The following is a 15,646-nucleotide window of genomic DNA, read 5'->3' on the forward strand; positions in this document are numbered from 1 at the left end:
TGAGCCACTACTCCACTTCCAGTTTTCTGTTAGTTAATTGGAGAACATATTCTCCTAGATTTTTCTGCTTAGGCTGCCTTCCAACCTATCTTTAGATCTTAGCCTCCTAAGTAGCTAGGTTAACAGATGTGAGCCAACAGTGTGCAAACTTTTTTATTGTCAAGGCAGTGTACAGAGGGGCTACAGTTACATACATAAGGCACTGAGTACATTTCTTGTCAAACTTGTTAACTTCCTCTCTTACTTTTCTCCCACCTTCCCTCCTCCCCAATTCCCCCCCACACCCAAAGCTGTACAGTTGGTTTGACAGCATATTGTCTTGTAAACATTGATATTGCATTAGTTCGCCTTTTACCCTTTGTCTCACCATTTTGATGTTCCCTTTCCCTTCCCTAGTTCGGATAAACATATATACAATAGCCAGGGTACCAAAATCAGTTACAATGACATCAGGGGTAAAACCATAGGAAAGAAAAACAAAAAAAGGCATAGTTTCACATAGTACATTGAAAATAACAATGATAAATCACTTATTTCCATAACTTGGAGTTCATTTCACTCAGCATCATCTTATGTGATCATATGTACATAGCTATTGAGTGATCATCTGTTAGGACTATCCTAGAAATTCACTAATTATTACCAATGAGGAAAACTATAGAGTCTATATTTCTTGGAGTCTGGCTCACTTAGTATGATTTTTTTCCAAATATTCAACTTTTACTATGTGACTTGTATTTTTTACTTTGAAGCTTTCTCAGAAGAACCAAGAGCTTCAGCAAAAAGCAACCAAGGATCAAGCAATGTTAAATGACCTAGAACACCTGAAGGAACAAGTAGAAAATAGAGATTTGAGGCTTCAAAATATAGAACAGGAGAATGCACTGATCACTGAGCAACTTCAGCAAACCTTGGAAGAAGTGAGAACATTAACTAAAGAAAAAGCAGACCTAAAGTACCTCCAAGAGAGCCTGCAAACAGAACGGGATCAGCTCAGAAGTGACATCCAGGACACTGTAAACATGGTATGGCTATGATTGATTAAACTTTGAAGAGTCATTACGGGAGTCATTACATCATTTACTAGTCATGATCAAGTAGAAATAGTAAAACTATGTGTTCACATTGTAACAGAAACTGTTTTCTTTCTCTGGCAAAGAATATAGATACTCAAGAACAACTGCGAAACGCTCTAGAGTCTTTGAAACAGCACCAGGAAACAGTTAACCTACTGAAAATGAAAATTTCTGAAGAGACTTCCCGAAATTTACAGATAGAGAACAGAGAAGAAACTACAAGTGAATTTCAGCAAAAGGTAAAGAAAGGGTGTTTCTTCTAAGTTTTTCTATATACCGGTATATCAGTTCAAAGACCAATACTGAAAAAAAATACTTTTAAAACCCTTCTGACTGTTAACAAAATTAGAAAGATTGGTTGCTATTAATTAGAGCTTGCTTCAATAATTACTTTATGTCAGACATCCTATACTAAAGTTGCTTAGCGTTCACAACTCAGTCCAATTTCAGAAGACAATGTTCTTAATTTTATGCAGATGTTATTTCACAGAATTTACTACTTTCTCCAAGTACCTTTAAAATAAATGGATACATGTGTATTTGGGTTTTGGGTAAGGGAGAAGTACTAGGGTGTAAACTTGGATTGCTGCCTGCTAGGCAGGTGCCTTACCACTGAACCACACCTCTAGCCCATTTTGTGCTGGTTCTTTTTAAGGTAGGGTCTCATTTCTTACCTCAGTGCATATATCTGGACTATGACATTGTATTTTTGGCTTCCTACCACAGCGGGTGGTACTGCCATGTTCTCCTTCTCTCCTTCTCCTTCTCCATTGAGATGGCAAGTACTATACCACTGAGCTACATTCCCAGCCCACTCATAACTTGTAATACACAAAAGATTTTTATTCTTCCATCTTTTGTTTTTGTGTATATTATTTTTTGATTGACATGGGATTGCTTATACTTATGAGGTATAGGGCCACATTTCAATGCATGTATATAGTGTGGATTGATTGGATCAAAATAACTGCCATCTTTATCACTTCAGACAAATACATTCATCCTCTGTGTTGGAACATTTAGAGTCCTCTCTAATAGCTATCTGGAAACAGTCACTGTCATACTACTGGCAGTGCTATTGTAGTATAGTAATTGTTAATGCCATAGAAGATTAGGTGGCATTCCCTCCGTCGGCCTGCATGCATTGGCCATCATCTCACCAACCCACTGGACCTCCCTTCTCCCCCTACTCTTTCCATGTCCTGGTAACCACTATTCTCCTAAGAATCTACATTTTTATTTTTGCTTCTTGTACTATGTGGTATCATGTTTATGTTGGAATTGACCATATGAATAAGTGGGTGTTTATGGGTATTCCAGTGGACCCCCCCCCCCCCCAGTCATCTGGGGAACAGAGGGATATATTGGTAGGTGTATGCTGAATGCATTTTGGAGTGCTCACTAAACTGTTAGCTTGGTCTCACATGAAGGACATTTTGCCTTTGTAATTAGAGCTCTTAGATTATACTAGCTCAAATACTTTCTAGACTAAATTCCAATTTGAAATGGTGTCATTACAGAAAACTGTTTCTGACTGGGCTATACTCACGTATTCTATTGCTTTAGATTCTGAATTCTAACATGCTAGAGACCAGTCCCAAACCTGCTCACCACGACCATGCATATTGCAAACAATAAGAATGTAGCTAAATGAAGTATCTTTTACCTACAGTAGAGAGTAAGCAGCTACTAGCAATTATAATTTGAAGAGCATGTAACAGCGTGGAGGATTAGGCTATGTTTTAAATTTTTTTAACGAAGCTAAGCATTGGTGCCTCCCACCTATAATCCTGGCTACTCAGGAAGCTGACATCTGAGGATCACCATTCAATGCTATCTCCACAGAAAGAATCCATGAGACTCTTTATCTCCAGTTAACCAGCAAAACTATAGTATGTTAAAGTGGGAGAGCGCCAGCCATGAGTAGAGTAAGCTAAGCAAAAGTGCAATGGTCTTGAGTTTAAGCTCTGGTAATAGCTCATAAAAACAGGTAAATGTTTGAAGTTGTGAAGTCATAAGGTTATAGTGAAGAATAATTTTGGCTATTTTTTTTTATCATATTAGAGTCGTCATTAACTACTTTACTTTTTCTTTTTTTTTTTTTTTTGGTTTTTTTTTTTGCCAGTCCTGGGGCTTGAACTCAGGGCCTGAGCACTGTCCCTGGCTTCTTTTTGCTCAAGGCTAGCACTCTGCCACTTGAGCCACAGCACCACTTCCTGCTTTTTCTATATATGTGGTGCTGAGAAATTGAACCCAGGGCTTCATGTATATGAGACGAGCACTTTACCACTAGGCCATATTCCCAGCTCTGTCATTAACTACTTTAGAAAGTCTTATTCTATGTACTTTATTTTTATTTTTTATTATTATAAAGGTAATGTACAGAGGAGTTACAGTTACGTAAATCAGGTTATGAGTACATTTCTTTTTGGATGATGTCCCTTCTTCCCTTTCTCTGCTGTATTCTATTTTAGATGGCCAGCATAGATAAAGAGGCAAACTTGGGATCCCAAAGCCCCCAAACACGGATTGCAGATATTAAGGATGAGGAGGTAATTGAGCAACAACAAAGTAAAATACAGTCCTTAATCCAAGAAAAAAATGAACTCCAACAAATGTTGGAAAGAATTACAGCAGAAAAGGAGCAACTGAAGACGGACCTAAAAGAAAATATTGAAATGGTAGGAGTTAACAGTGTATATTTGGCAATGCCTTGTTTTTAAGTTTTCATCAACTTCTTTGAGTACATTTCATGGAAGTACAAGTTTGATAACTTTTAACACATGGCTGCACCTATGTTCTCACCTCAGTGGAACTACTGAGTCCTAAGGAGGCATGCGCATAAGTTGATGAGAATTTGTTAAGGCTGAGCTACAGATTCATTTTTCCATTTACCATTTCCTTTAGTAAATTAAGAGAATTCTGATGGTTCCGTGTCCTCTCTCACCAACACTTTATATTTATTGGGGCTTTTAATTTTAATGAAGATGTACTTTATTTTAATTTGCCTTTCCCTAATGACAGGATGTTGGGATTTTCTTAATACATTTGTTGGCTATTCTGTGTCTTATAATCATGTATTTTGTTGGTGATGTGACACAGATTTTCAGTGTGCAAGCCTTTGTTTTGTTTCTATTCTAACTCTTGTAAGTTTTTCACCTTATTTTTAGTTGTTGGTGTTTCTGAGTACTTGTATACCTAATGTAGTTCTTGTATCTGAAAAGTTCCCTGTGGACCCGCTGTTACTTAAATATTTCCTTAAGAAGCCGTTGTTTCTTGATTTGTGTGCTAAGATAAATGCTGGGGTTTTTTTTTCCCAATTTCATAAATGTAAGTCAATATCTATTTTAATCTTGACCTTTTTTTTTTTTAATTCTAGACCATTGAAAACCAGGAAGAATTAAGAATGCTTGGAGAGGAACTAAAAAAGCAACAAGAAACAGTGGCACAAGAAAAGAACCAAGTCGTAAAGAAAGATGAAGAGCTTGCTAGGACCCATGAGAGATTGAGGGACATTGAAGAAATGCTAGAAGAAAAGGTAAATTTTCAAAATTATCTGCGTGATCATTTTTCCTAGCTAACCTTTCTTTTCTTTTCTTTTCCTTTTTTGGGGGGGGAAGAGGGAGAGATAATTTTAATTACTGTAGACCTAATTCTAGGAATAGCGTATATTTCCAAAATGAACAGATTTCAGACTGTTGAGTTTTTTGGACAATTTCAATTTATACTGAGAACTTAACATTCTTTGTGAGGGTTATATTTTTCTTGCCTCTAGGTAAGAGAAGGCCTTATGTCTTCTACACTAATCATGTAATGTATCATCCATGAAACATTTATTGAGCCCTACTACAAACCAGGCATTGTCCTGAGCACTTGAGATACAGTAGTCAACAAAACAAAGGTTTTGCCTGCATGTAGACATATTGGTGACTTATTAATGTGAGCCTATCACTGTCCCAGAGGCTTTCAGTTCACTGAATCATTCCTTTGTGGAAGTAAGGTGCTCTAGTAATAAATGTCTGAGACCTAAAACTCCTGCATTAACCATAGTCCCCAAGTGATTCTAGCATGCAATCACAGAGCTCCTTTATTTCATCTGAGTTGTGTACTTGCATTCTAGTTAATATATCATTGTGCCAGATCTGTTTTAATTTTAACTGTGATCCTTTTCACTATCTCAAATTAAATTTACTAAAACCTGGAAAAGGTGAAGTCAATAGCCTGTGACAGTTAAAAGCAAATATATTTTTTTAAGTTTTCAAGATGATACAAAATTACAATTATTTGGTAGCCATACACTGTATTTGATTTATCTATTGGCTTATATTTTTATTTTGATCTTCCTTCATCAACCTATATCAGTTTTCTTAAGTAAAATTAAAATTTCCAAGTAACGTGTAAATTTTCTAAGCAAGTCAAGTGAAAATATGGCAAACTAAGTAGCTTACACCAAGAGAAATGGATTTCTTCCACAGTCTACATCGTGTTAAGTCTAACATTGGCATATTTGTAGTACTATGCTCCCTCTGAAGGCTTGGCCAAGAATCTTTCCATTTCTTCCTGCCTCCTGCTTTCTCATGTTTCCCAGTTAAACCACCCTTGCTACTGCTTGACTTATCCTGCACCATTGCCTCTCCCCACCCCAACAGAGCTTGCTTTACTTTCTCCTCATTGTTTGTTTTGTTGTTGTTGTTGTTGTTTATTGTACATAAATTGTATCACAGGGTTTTACCAGGTATTTCTCACTTGCAAATATTCTATTTTAATAAGATTAACTCACTCTGTTTCTCTCCCTTTCCTATCCCTTATTGTTCAACAACATTCATTGAGAGTCTTTATGCCATCTTTACATATGGATGAGTTATTATAAATGCTGCTTGTTTGCTTATCTTGGGGTTATAGGCAGTATTCTATTCATGTTTGTGCATAAAAAATTGGGGAAATACAGTCAAAGTGATAATTATAAAACTTGTACATCTTAAGAGCCAGCAACTCCAAGAAAAACAGAATCAACTTCTTACCATTAAAGAAGAGATGAGTGAGATGCTGAAAAAGATGAATGAAATGGAGAAGCTAAAGAATGAATTAAAGAATCAAGAATTAACTTTGGAACATATGGAAAGAGAGAAGCTGGAATTGGCTCAGAAACTTAATGAAAATTATGAGGAAATTAAATATATAACCAAAGAAAGAAATGACCTAAAGGAATTACAGGGATCATTTGAAATAGAAAGAGACCAGCTTAAAGAATATATAAGAGAAATCGAAACTACAGTAAGTTGTACCCCATTTCCTTCTCTGATAAATGTTCCTTTAAAAACTAAGGCAATTAAAGGAAGGCAATCATGGAATAATTTTTAAATTTCATTTACCAATTCAGAGCCTACAAACAAAGGAAGAATTAAATATTGCTCACATACATCTAAAAGAGCATGAAAACACTATTGATGCACTACGAAAAAGCATTTCTGAGAAAGAAGCTCAAATAGTGAAGACTCAGAACTTGGAAAAGTCAGATAGTGATTTACAAGAAAAGGTTCGTCTTTTCATCTTTCTGTCCCCTGTCACTTCTTCCTTCCTTTCTCTTTTGAATGAAAGGTAAGAAATATATATAGTGACTGAGTTATGCTCGATTCATTGGGTACTCGTTGACTATAATAGCAGGTTCAGTCAGGGTTATAGAAATACAACATGAATGGGTAGAGAGCATCCCTGAAACCCTTAGTCAAATGCAGGAAAGTGAGTGACAAGCAATCAAATGAAAAAGGTAACAGCAAATAATGGTAAACACTGTAGAAGAAATGAAAGATTGGAAAAGTTGGACCAGCCCATGTTAAAAACCTGTGTATCTTTTGAAAGTATGGGTATAAATCAACATTGTTATTATTCATCAGTGTAGATCTTTTTTTAAATCTCACAATTCCAATATAATTTAGCAGAGATACAATACACAAGATTACATGATCAGAGGAAAGAAAAATCAGTGTCCACACATGGGAAAACTGAGAGTAGCTCTCGATCCATCTGAGCCATACATTTGCCGGGATATAGTTCAACTATAATTTTTCTACTGTAGCATTTGGAAACTAGACCCAAAAAAGGCATTTACAACTCACTGAGGTAACAGTTTGTTTGTAATGTGCAAGAATTGGTTCATTTCGCATCTAAGCTGAAAGGAAAGTTTATGTAACTAACAGAAAAGTATGACTAGAGACAGTGCAGTTCAGGAGAAAGGAATAAGTAGGGTTGTAGTCTAAGTCCTTATAATTCAAAGTCATTTTCATTGCTGTGTAAAGTGTCCTGACCTTTTCTCCTTTAAAAAGATGATGATGATGATGATGATTTCTAGATAGTAACATTGGTACTATATGACTATTTACAAGGTATCAGAGCTTCATGAAGAACAAGAGCTTCTTCGAACTGTGCAAGAAGACGAGACTCAGAAAACGGTGAATAAACTCGAGCTACTGGAAAAATACTCCCAAACCACAAATTCAACACTACTGGAAAGCAGTGAGATGGAAATGCTCAAGCTGGCTGAGAAACTTCAAAAAAGTCAGGAAGAGATACAGTCTCTAACCAAGGAAAGAGATTACCTTAAACAGATAAAAGAAACACTTCAAGTTGAATACAACCAGCTGAAAGAAGACATCAAAGAAACATTGGCTAATGTGAGTACTATTTTTTTCCTCCCATTTAATGAGTATTTTATCAGAATCAAGTATTCCGATTTGAATTTTTTATGCCAGTGTTCTTTAAATGCCTTTTAATCATGAAAGAGAATTTAGAAATAAAATAATTCTATGATTGCTGGCAAAAGCTAACTACTATTGAGACTGGGAGGAAAATGTCTCAGAGAAGATGGCTATGAATTGATTTAGGAGCAGCACACCAAATTATTGCGAAGGTAAAGCCCAAAGTGAATGCTCTTATTTAGTTGTTCAAGTTTATTCCTCTACGCTGAGCATGGTGATATGCGCTGTAATGAGGTACTGAGACAGGATGATGATGGGTTCAAGGGCAGCCTGAGCTACAAAGTCCTTGCCTTACGTTTAGAAAGGAAAACTGTTAATACTACAGTCTTTCTTATGGATCCTATCAGAAGCCTGGAAATCATTCCTACTTATATTTTATTCTTCTCTACTCACAATACGTTTACTATCTTACTGCTATTCTTTAAAAAAAGACCAGACTCCTGCACATGGTCTTGGAGAGTCTGGACTCCAGACCTTGCTGTTCTCTAGCCTAGTTCACTCTGCTCTTCCTTGTGTTCCAGCAACACCTACCTGCTTGCACTTTTCATCTCTGGGCTTGCTGGAACTCCTTACTCTTAATGTTCAGTACTTCCACTGTCTCCTTGGTATAATGAATGCTGTCATCCTACACACCTCACCCAAAACTGTCTTATCTCCTAGGGAGTCCCTCCTACTCACTCATGATATCTAGGTGTGACATTGAGACTTGCGAGTTCAATGTCTCTGTAGGGTAGGATTTAGGCATAATGTTAATCTTTACCCCTCAACTGTAAGTCTCAAGAAGGTAAAATCATGTAAATAGTACTATTTTACCTCTGATCTCTTAAGAGAATCATTGACAACAATGATCTTTCAATTTTGAAAAATGTATTAAATGCCTAAATAATGGAAAAATAGAGAGTAGACTCTGTTATTGAGTCATTGAATCTTGTCTAAGTTGTAGAAAATACACTGATTTCCCCCTAAGCTATCTCTAGATGTCATCTGTATTATTTTACATTTCTCTTAAGATCCAAGAAGCTCAAGACCAAAAAGAAGAGTCCTTGAATATGGAAGAAAAAGATCAGACTACTAAAATGATGAGTGAGATGGAGCAGTTGAAGGCACAATTCCATGCCAAAGCTTCCACACTACTCACAGTAGAAATGGAAAAGCTCAACTTGTCTGAGAAACTTGAAGAAAGTCACAAGAAATTGCTGTCACTAGCTAAGGAGAGGGATGACCTACAGCAACTACAGGAAGTTCTTCGGTCAGAATGCAGCAAACTCACAGAACACATAAAAGAAATCACAGCAAAAGTAGGTTTCATCTTTTCACTGTGTATTTTCTAAGCAAATATTTTTTAAGAACTAAACCTTTATGAGGAGTCAGTTTCACTGTCATGATTATAATGTTTCTATAAATTTTTTTAAATTTCCTCTAATACTAAAGCACCTGGAAACAGAGGAAGTACTTAAAGTTACTCAAGGTTGCCTGAAAGAACAAGAGGAAATTGTTGGTTCCCTGAAAATGAACCTGGCAGACAGGGAAACCGAAATATCAAGCATTCAAAAGGAACTAGAGACAGCCCGTGGCAAGTTACAGGAAAAGGTAAATGGGGAACCAGGAAAAGGGGGAGAACACTTGAGCAAGGTAGCTAACTGGGCTACTACTGTTTACATGCCAAAGTAGCTTGGAAAGCAAGCATTTATTTTTCGTTAAATTAATTATGTCTGTGGGCTACTCAGGAGGAGGCTGAGTTCTGAGGATCACAGGTCAAGCTAGCAAGGGCAGGAATGTCTGTGAGACTCCTATCTATAATTAATCACCAAAAAGCTGCAAGTGGAGCTGTAGCTCAACTGATAGAGCATTAGCCTCAAACAAAAGAGCTCAGGGACCTAGGCCCTATGTTCAAGCCCCAGAAATGGCAAAAAGACAATAATAACTAGTGATAATAATAATCAAAATATGTATATGAACATGTGTATTTTTTAACTATTTAACTTATTTCATTATTATTTTTAAGATCCAAGAGCTTTGTGAGAAACAGGAACGACTTATCTATGTAAAAGAAATCAGTGAGACACCAGAAAAACTGAATGAAGACAAAGGATTGAAGGAGCTTCTTGGAACCAAAGATTCAGCCCTCCAAAGTATAGACAGTGACAGGCTCAAGCTGAATACGAAACTTGAAGAAAGTCAAAAAGAAATGAAAGCTCTAACTAAGGAAAGAGATGAACTGATAAGGGTTCAGGAGGCCTTACAGGAGGAGAGAGACCAGCTGAAAGAAAACATGAAAGATCTGATCACCAAAGTAAGTCTTCCTCCTTTAACAGTTCTTAGAAACAAAAATAGGTTAAGGTAGTTGTCATGATAGTGTTTGTTATTAAGTTACTCATTTTTCTCTTAATTACAAAAGAAACAGAAAAGAAACTGAAAATCGCTTGCATATATTCTAGTGAATGCAAAGAAACTGTTAGTACCTGATTGCTTCAGGAAAGACAGAGCCAAAACGTCAAAGGAGTTTAGGAAATTCACATGCTGAATTATAAGAAAAAATAGGTTCTTGGGGCTGGGAATATGGCCTAGTGGCAAGAGTGCTTGCCTCCTACACATGAAGCTCTCAGTTCGATTCCCCAGGACCATATATATGGAAAACGGCCAGAAGGGGCGCTGTGGCTCAGTTGGCAGAGTGCTAGCCTTGAGCGGGAAGAAGCTAGGGACAGTGCTCAGGCCCTGAGTCCAAGGCTCAGGACTGGGCAAAAAAAAAAAAAAAGGTCTTGTTTTGTTAAACTGGAAAGTAGCATCTACTTCAGAAAGTACATACACTAGATTAGATTAAAATGTTTTGGGGAGTGGGCTGGGGATATGGCCTAGTGGCAAGAGTGCCTGCCTCATATACATGAGGCCCTGGGTTCAATTCTCCAGCACCACATATACAGAAAATGGCCAGAAGTAGCGCTGTGGCTCAAGTGGCAGAGTGCTAGCCTTGAGCAAAAAAGAAGCCAGGGACAGTGCTCAGGCCCTGAGTCCAAGCCCCAGGACTGGCAAAAAAAAAAAAAAAAAAGTTTTGGGGAGAATGGTAGAAGGGGTGACATTGAACGGATGTGCTCTACTTATAAACTGACAGGTTGAATCTATACCCCTTTGTACAACTACTTAAAGATAATTTTTTTTTTAATTTGGCCTTAATTTAAGAATCAATCTTGTGGATGAATGGAGAGATAGAGAAGAGGAGAGGGAAGGAGCGAGAGAGACAGTAAATCCTCCTTCCTATTGACCTAACTTCTTTAATTTCTCAGCTCCAAGAACTTCAGGAAAAAGAACACCAGCATCTCATAATGGATGCTACTAATGGAGCTCAGGAAAAGACTTACGAAATGGAACATTTGAAAGAGCAACTTGAGGCTCAGAGGTTAATTCTGGAAAATACAGAAATGGAAAACCTAAAGTTGACTGAGAGACTCCATGAAAACCTGGAAGTAATGAAATCTGTAACCAAAGAAAGAGATGACCTTAGAAACATGGAAAAGACTCTCAGAGTAGAAAGAGAGCAGCTCCAGGAAGACCTTAAAGAAACCAAAACTAAAGTATGTAGCCATTTTTCCCCCATCTAGTAACTCTGCAACCTTGTATCCTAGAAGAACTATGGGCCATGGAGATTATGGATAGAGTATAAAATGAGCCATACCTATCTCTCCTGCAGTGTTTATACAGATATCTGTTACAACAAATTGCAATCATAAAATACAGACAAAGGACTCAGGAAAATTCTGCCTAACCATTAATTAGGAACTAGTTACATAGGCACAAACACAGCATTAATCACTGCTCCATGGGCAAAGAATAAAATAGGTTGGTGGGACATAGGATGAACAAATGCAGCAGTGGAACTCTCTAGACACTATATTGAAAATGAACTATACAATTTGTGGGTAGGGATAAGGGGAAAAACTGGGAAAGAGCACGGGAAGGGGTGACACTGTCCAAGAAGAAATGTACTCATTACCTGACTTATGTAACTGTAACCCCTCTGTACATCACCTTTACAATAACAATAATTTTTTTAAATAATAATAAAGCAGGAACAGATAACTGTAATGACAGGTGTCCTGTTAGAGAAAAGGATAAAGTTGCAGAGTAGTATAACTGGAATATGTCTGAATACATATCTAGACTATGTTTGAAATGCAAAAGTAGCTTAGTGAAAAGTAGAAAGTCTCTCGGAGAAAGGAAATTTTAACTTTGTTGTTGTTGTTGTTGTTGTTGTTGTTGTTGTTGTGGGGCTTGAACTCAGTGCCTGGATGCTGAGCCTGAGCTCTTTTGCTCAAGGCTAGTGCTCTACCACTTTGAGCCACAGCTCTACTCTTTTGAGTGGTTAATTGGGACTAAGAGTCTCACAGGAACTTTTCTGCCCAGGCAGAACTTGAACTGTGATCCTCAGATCTCAGCCTCCTGAGATGAGGCATGAGACAGTGGTGCCCAGCTTAATTTACTTTTTACCATATACTTTTCCATGCTGTTTGAATTATGTTATTCTCCTATATTTATTTTTCTTGAACAATAAAGGATCTGGAAAAACAAGAGCAGCTAAGAATTGCTCATGTGAATCTAAAAGAACACCAAGAAACCATCGATAAACTCAGAGGAATTGTTTCTGAAAAGAGAGATGAAATAGCAAGTATGCAAGAAGACTTAGAAAATGCAAATGTTGCCCTCAGAGCACAGGTAGTATTATTATGTGTTGTTGTTGTTTAGGTAACTGGGAGTTTGAATCAGATCTTCTATGTAATAAACAGTATATAAAGGACTCTAGAATTGAAGGAAGTGGAGATCTGCTTGTTCAATTTAGAAACTGCTATTTGGCTTTCCGTGTGTACCTTTCCATGTATACCTAACTTACTGTCTGCCTATCTCAAGATCCTAGAACTTCAAGAGAAAGAACAGCAACTTTTTAAAGTGAAAAATAATCTCAGGGAAACTGTTGATCAAATGGAACAATTAAAGAAACAGCTAGAAGCCCAGAATTCAGCTCTGGAAAGCATGGAATCAGAAAAGCTCAGGTTGACTCAGAAACTTCAAGAAAACATGGAAGAAATTAGGTTTGTTAATGAGGAAAATGGTTGCCTGAGAACTGTGGAGAAAAGCCTCAAAACAGAGAGGGATCAACTGAGGAACAGCCTTGGGGAAATAGAGGCCAAGGTAAATATACACTCGTTCCTCTTCCTTGTTCTTCAGTATTTTGTTTCCTTACAGCAGTGGCTTACCTTTGAGACATAAGGGATGGTTGGCAAGAGTGAAGAATAATTTTGGATCTTGGCAGATCTTGGTATTCTTCAAAGGTTTGAATTGTACCAGCAGCTGGGGCACAGAATGGAGTCTATCCTACGTATGTCTTAACTCAGATTGTTAAAGAAAACTATACACTTATGTATGCATACATATATATGTACATACATAAACACATATAAATATGCACATGCATACATATACCGCAGAGCTGTTTATTATGATAGTTGTAATAAAAATGAGAAACAATCTATTTGTTCCTTAGAAAGAAGCTGAGTAAATATACGCAATGTTTCCAAATACTCTGCAGACCTTATAAATGCAAAACAGATTTGAATGTCCTATTTCGAAGCCCAGAATAACCCTTAGGAAGGAATAAGACTGCTGAATAGTATGTGTATAAAGAGCTTGCATCTGAAATAGTAGCAGGGTATGAGGAGATGAGGAGAGAAAGAGAAACCACAAAGATGTAGTTTAAAAAGTAAAAGCATAAGAAATGTACTTTCCTTATATCTGAAACTGTAACCCTTCTGTATATCACTTTGACAATAAAGAAGGAAAGAAAAAACAGAAGTAAAAGCAGAGGCACCCTTATAATCCTATAATCCTAGCTACTCAAGAGACTGAGATCTGAGTATTACAGTTCAAATCCAGCCCAAGCAAGAAAGTCCATGAGACTCTTATCTCCAACTAACCACCAAAGAGCCAGAAGTGGAGCTGTGTGGCTCAATTGGTAAAGCACCAACCTTGAGAGAAAAAGCTGAATGGACAATGCCCAGGTCTTGAGTTTAAACTTCAGTATTAGCATACCAAAAAAAAAGAAGCAGCCTAAGGACATAGTTCAGTGGGAAGTAATTGTTCAATGTGCACAAGTCCTTGGGTTCAATCCTCAGTATCACCACCACAACAACAAAAAGTGAAGACATTCTCTTTAATAAGAAAATACATCACATCATTTAAAACCCTGCATAACATAAAATCTGTTCACTGTTCCTGAAAGGAGGTAAAGAAGGAAGAGGAGCTGAGAATTGCACACAGGGATCTGAAAGAGCACCAAGAAACTATTGATAAACTCAAAGTGATTATTTCTGAGAAGACAAAGGAAATAGCAACTATGAAAATGGATTTAGAAAATTTATCCGTCAAATTAAAAGAAAAGGTATTTTTTGTGTGGAAATGGGACTTGTTTGATGCCATACCTGGAGTGTGTGTGCTGAAAACATTTAGGGGGTGCGACCTGGTACATAAACATTAGAAACAGCTGGGATGTTGGCTCCTACTGTTGCTGAAGTTCCTAGCTTGAGGCCCAGCATCTCTAGTCCTCCATATGAACCTACCTAAGAGAAAAGAGTGAAGGACTGTATAAGAATGCTCATAGCAGTTTTATCCCAAATAGTAAAGCAACTCACATACCTACCAGCAGGTGAATAGATAAATACATTGTCCTATATAGGTCCAGAGCAAATGATCCAGGATGATAAGGGGCAGAATATTGGTCATCAGGAGGTACAGAGGAACTTATACAGTACTGGGATTGTTCCCTATTTTGGTGTGAATTAAGCTCTATAGATGTGTGCAGATGTCATAGAAAAGTATACATTATGACATTCATTTCTGGTGGATTTATGCAGACTATTAATGAGAATAACATGGGAAAACTATTTCCTCCATTTAGAAACTGTTCTTTTGTATTTCCCTTGAACATAGGTATGTATATTGTAAATATAACTGTAACAATAACTAGACTAATAAAATTTTAAGTGTTTATGCTAACATTACTCCATGATTATCTTAAGACTCAAGAACTTACAGCAAATGAACATCAACTTTTTAAGTTAAAAGAAGATGTCAGAGAAACACAGAAACAATTCAAGAATCAAAGCTTAGCTCTGGATAAAATGGAAATGGAAAATTTAAGTTTGGTTCAGAAACTTCATGAAAGCCATGAAGAATTGAAATCTGTAATGAAAGAAAGAGATGACATGAGGAGAACAGAGGAGACTCTAAAGCTAGAGAGAGACCAACTCAAGCAAGACCTGCAGATAGCCATAACCAGAGTAAGTTGTGCACTTTTCCTCCTATCCAGTGAACGTTTCTAGTTTTTTATTAGTCTATGTTCATTGTAGAAAGGGATTTTATTTTTATATATCCATACATACATATAGTAAGTATGCTTTATTATTTACTCTCCCCCACTTTTTAAATAATTAGTAATGGATTTCACTTACCCTCTTTGCCTCTTCTTTCTGGTTCTTTCACCCACAGCCAGAATGACATGTCATTCTTTTTTCAGGTCTATATTCCACATCTGAGAGAGAGAGAGAACAGGCCATATTTATTTCTCAGTCTGACTTATTTCACTCAGTGATCCTCAGTTAAAACCATTTACCTTCAGATAACACAATTTTATTTTCTGTGGCTAAATAATTCTCCGCAGGGTTTATATACCACATTTTCTTTACCTATTCATGAGCTGATCATGACACCTAGGCTGATTCTATAGTTTGGCTGAATACAGCTGGTATAAACATGTATATACAGATCTCT

General features: G+C 37.0%; 1 protein-coding gene across 2 annotated transcripts in view; it reads left to right on the plus strand.

Moving 5' to 3' along the window:
• The window catches only part of Cenpe (centromere protein E), a 60,079-nt gene that overhangs the window by 25,638 nt on the left and 18,795 nt on the right, over positions 1-15,646 (plus strand). For both annotated transcript variants that reach the window (XM_048333597.1, XM_048333598.1), the window contains exons 23-37: positions 753-1,025; positions 1,160-1,315; positions 3,551-3,757; positions 4,456-4,614; positions 6,060-6,350; positions 6,457-6,612; positions 7,460-7,747; positions 8,842-9,129; positions 9,263-9,421; positions 9,837-10,124; positions 11,113-11,400; positions 12,380-12,538; positions 12,731-13,012; positions 14,100-14,258; positions 14,896-15,156. In XM_048333597.1, coding sequence (XP_048189554.1) covers positions 753-1,025; positions 1,160-1,315; positions 3,551-3,757; positions 4,456-4,614; positions 6,060-6,350; positions 6,457-6,612; positions 7,460-7,747; positions 8,842-9,129; positions 9,263-9,421; positions 9,837-10,124; positions 11,113-11,400; positions 12,380-12,538; positions 12,731-13,012; positions 14,100-14,258; positions 14,896-15,156 — 3,414 coding nt within the window. The remainder of the gene's footprint in view (positions 1-752; positions 1,026-1,159; positions 1,316-3,550; positions 3,758-4,455; positions 4,615-6,059; positions 6,351-6,456; positions 6,613-7,459; positions 7,748-8,841; positions 9,130-9,262; positions 9,422-9,836; positions 10,125-11,112; positions 11,401-12,379; positions 12,539-12,730; positions 13,013-14,099; positions 14,259-14,895; positions 15,157-15,646) is intronic.

Source organism: Perognathus longimembris, chromosome 24 (genome assembly GCF_023159225.1).
Source record: "Perognathus longimembris pacificus isolate PPM17 chromosome 24, ASM2315922v1, whole genome shotgun sequence".
Taxonomy (NCBI): domain Eukaryota; kingdom Metazoa; phylum Chordata; class Mammalia; order Rodentia; family Heteromyidae; genus Perognathus; species Perognathus longimembris.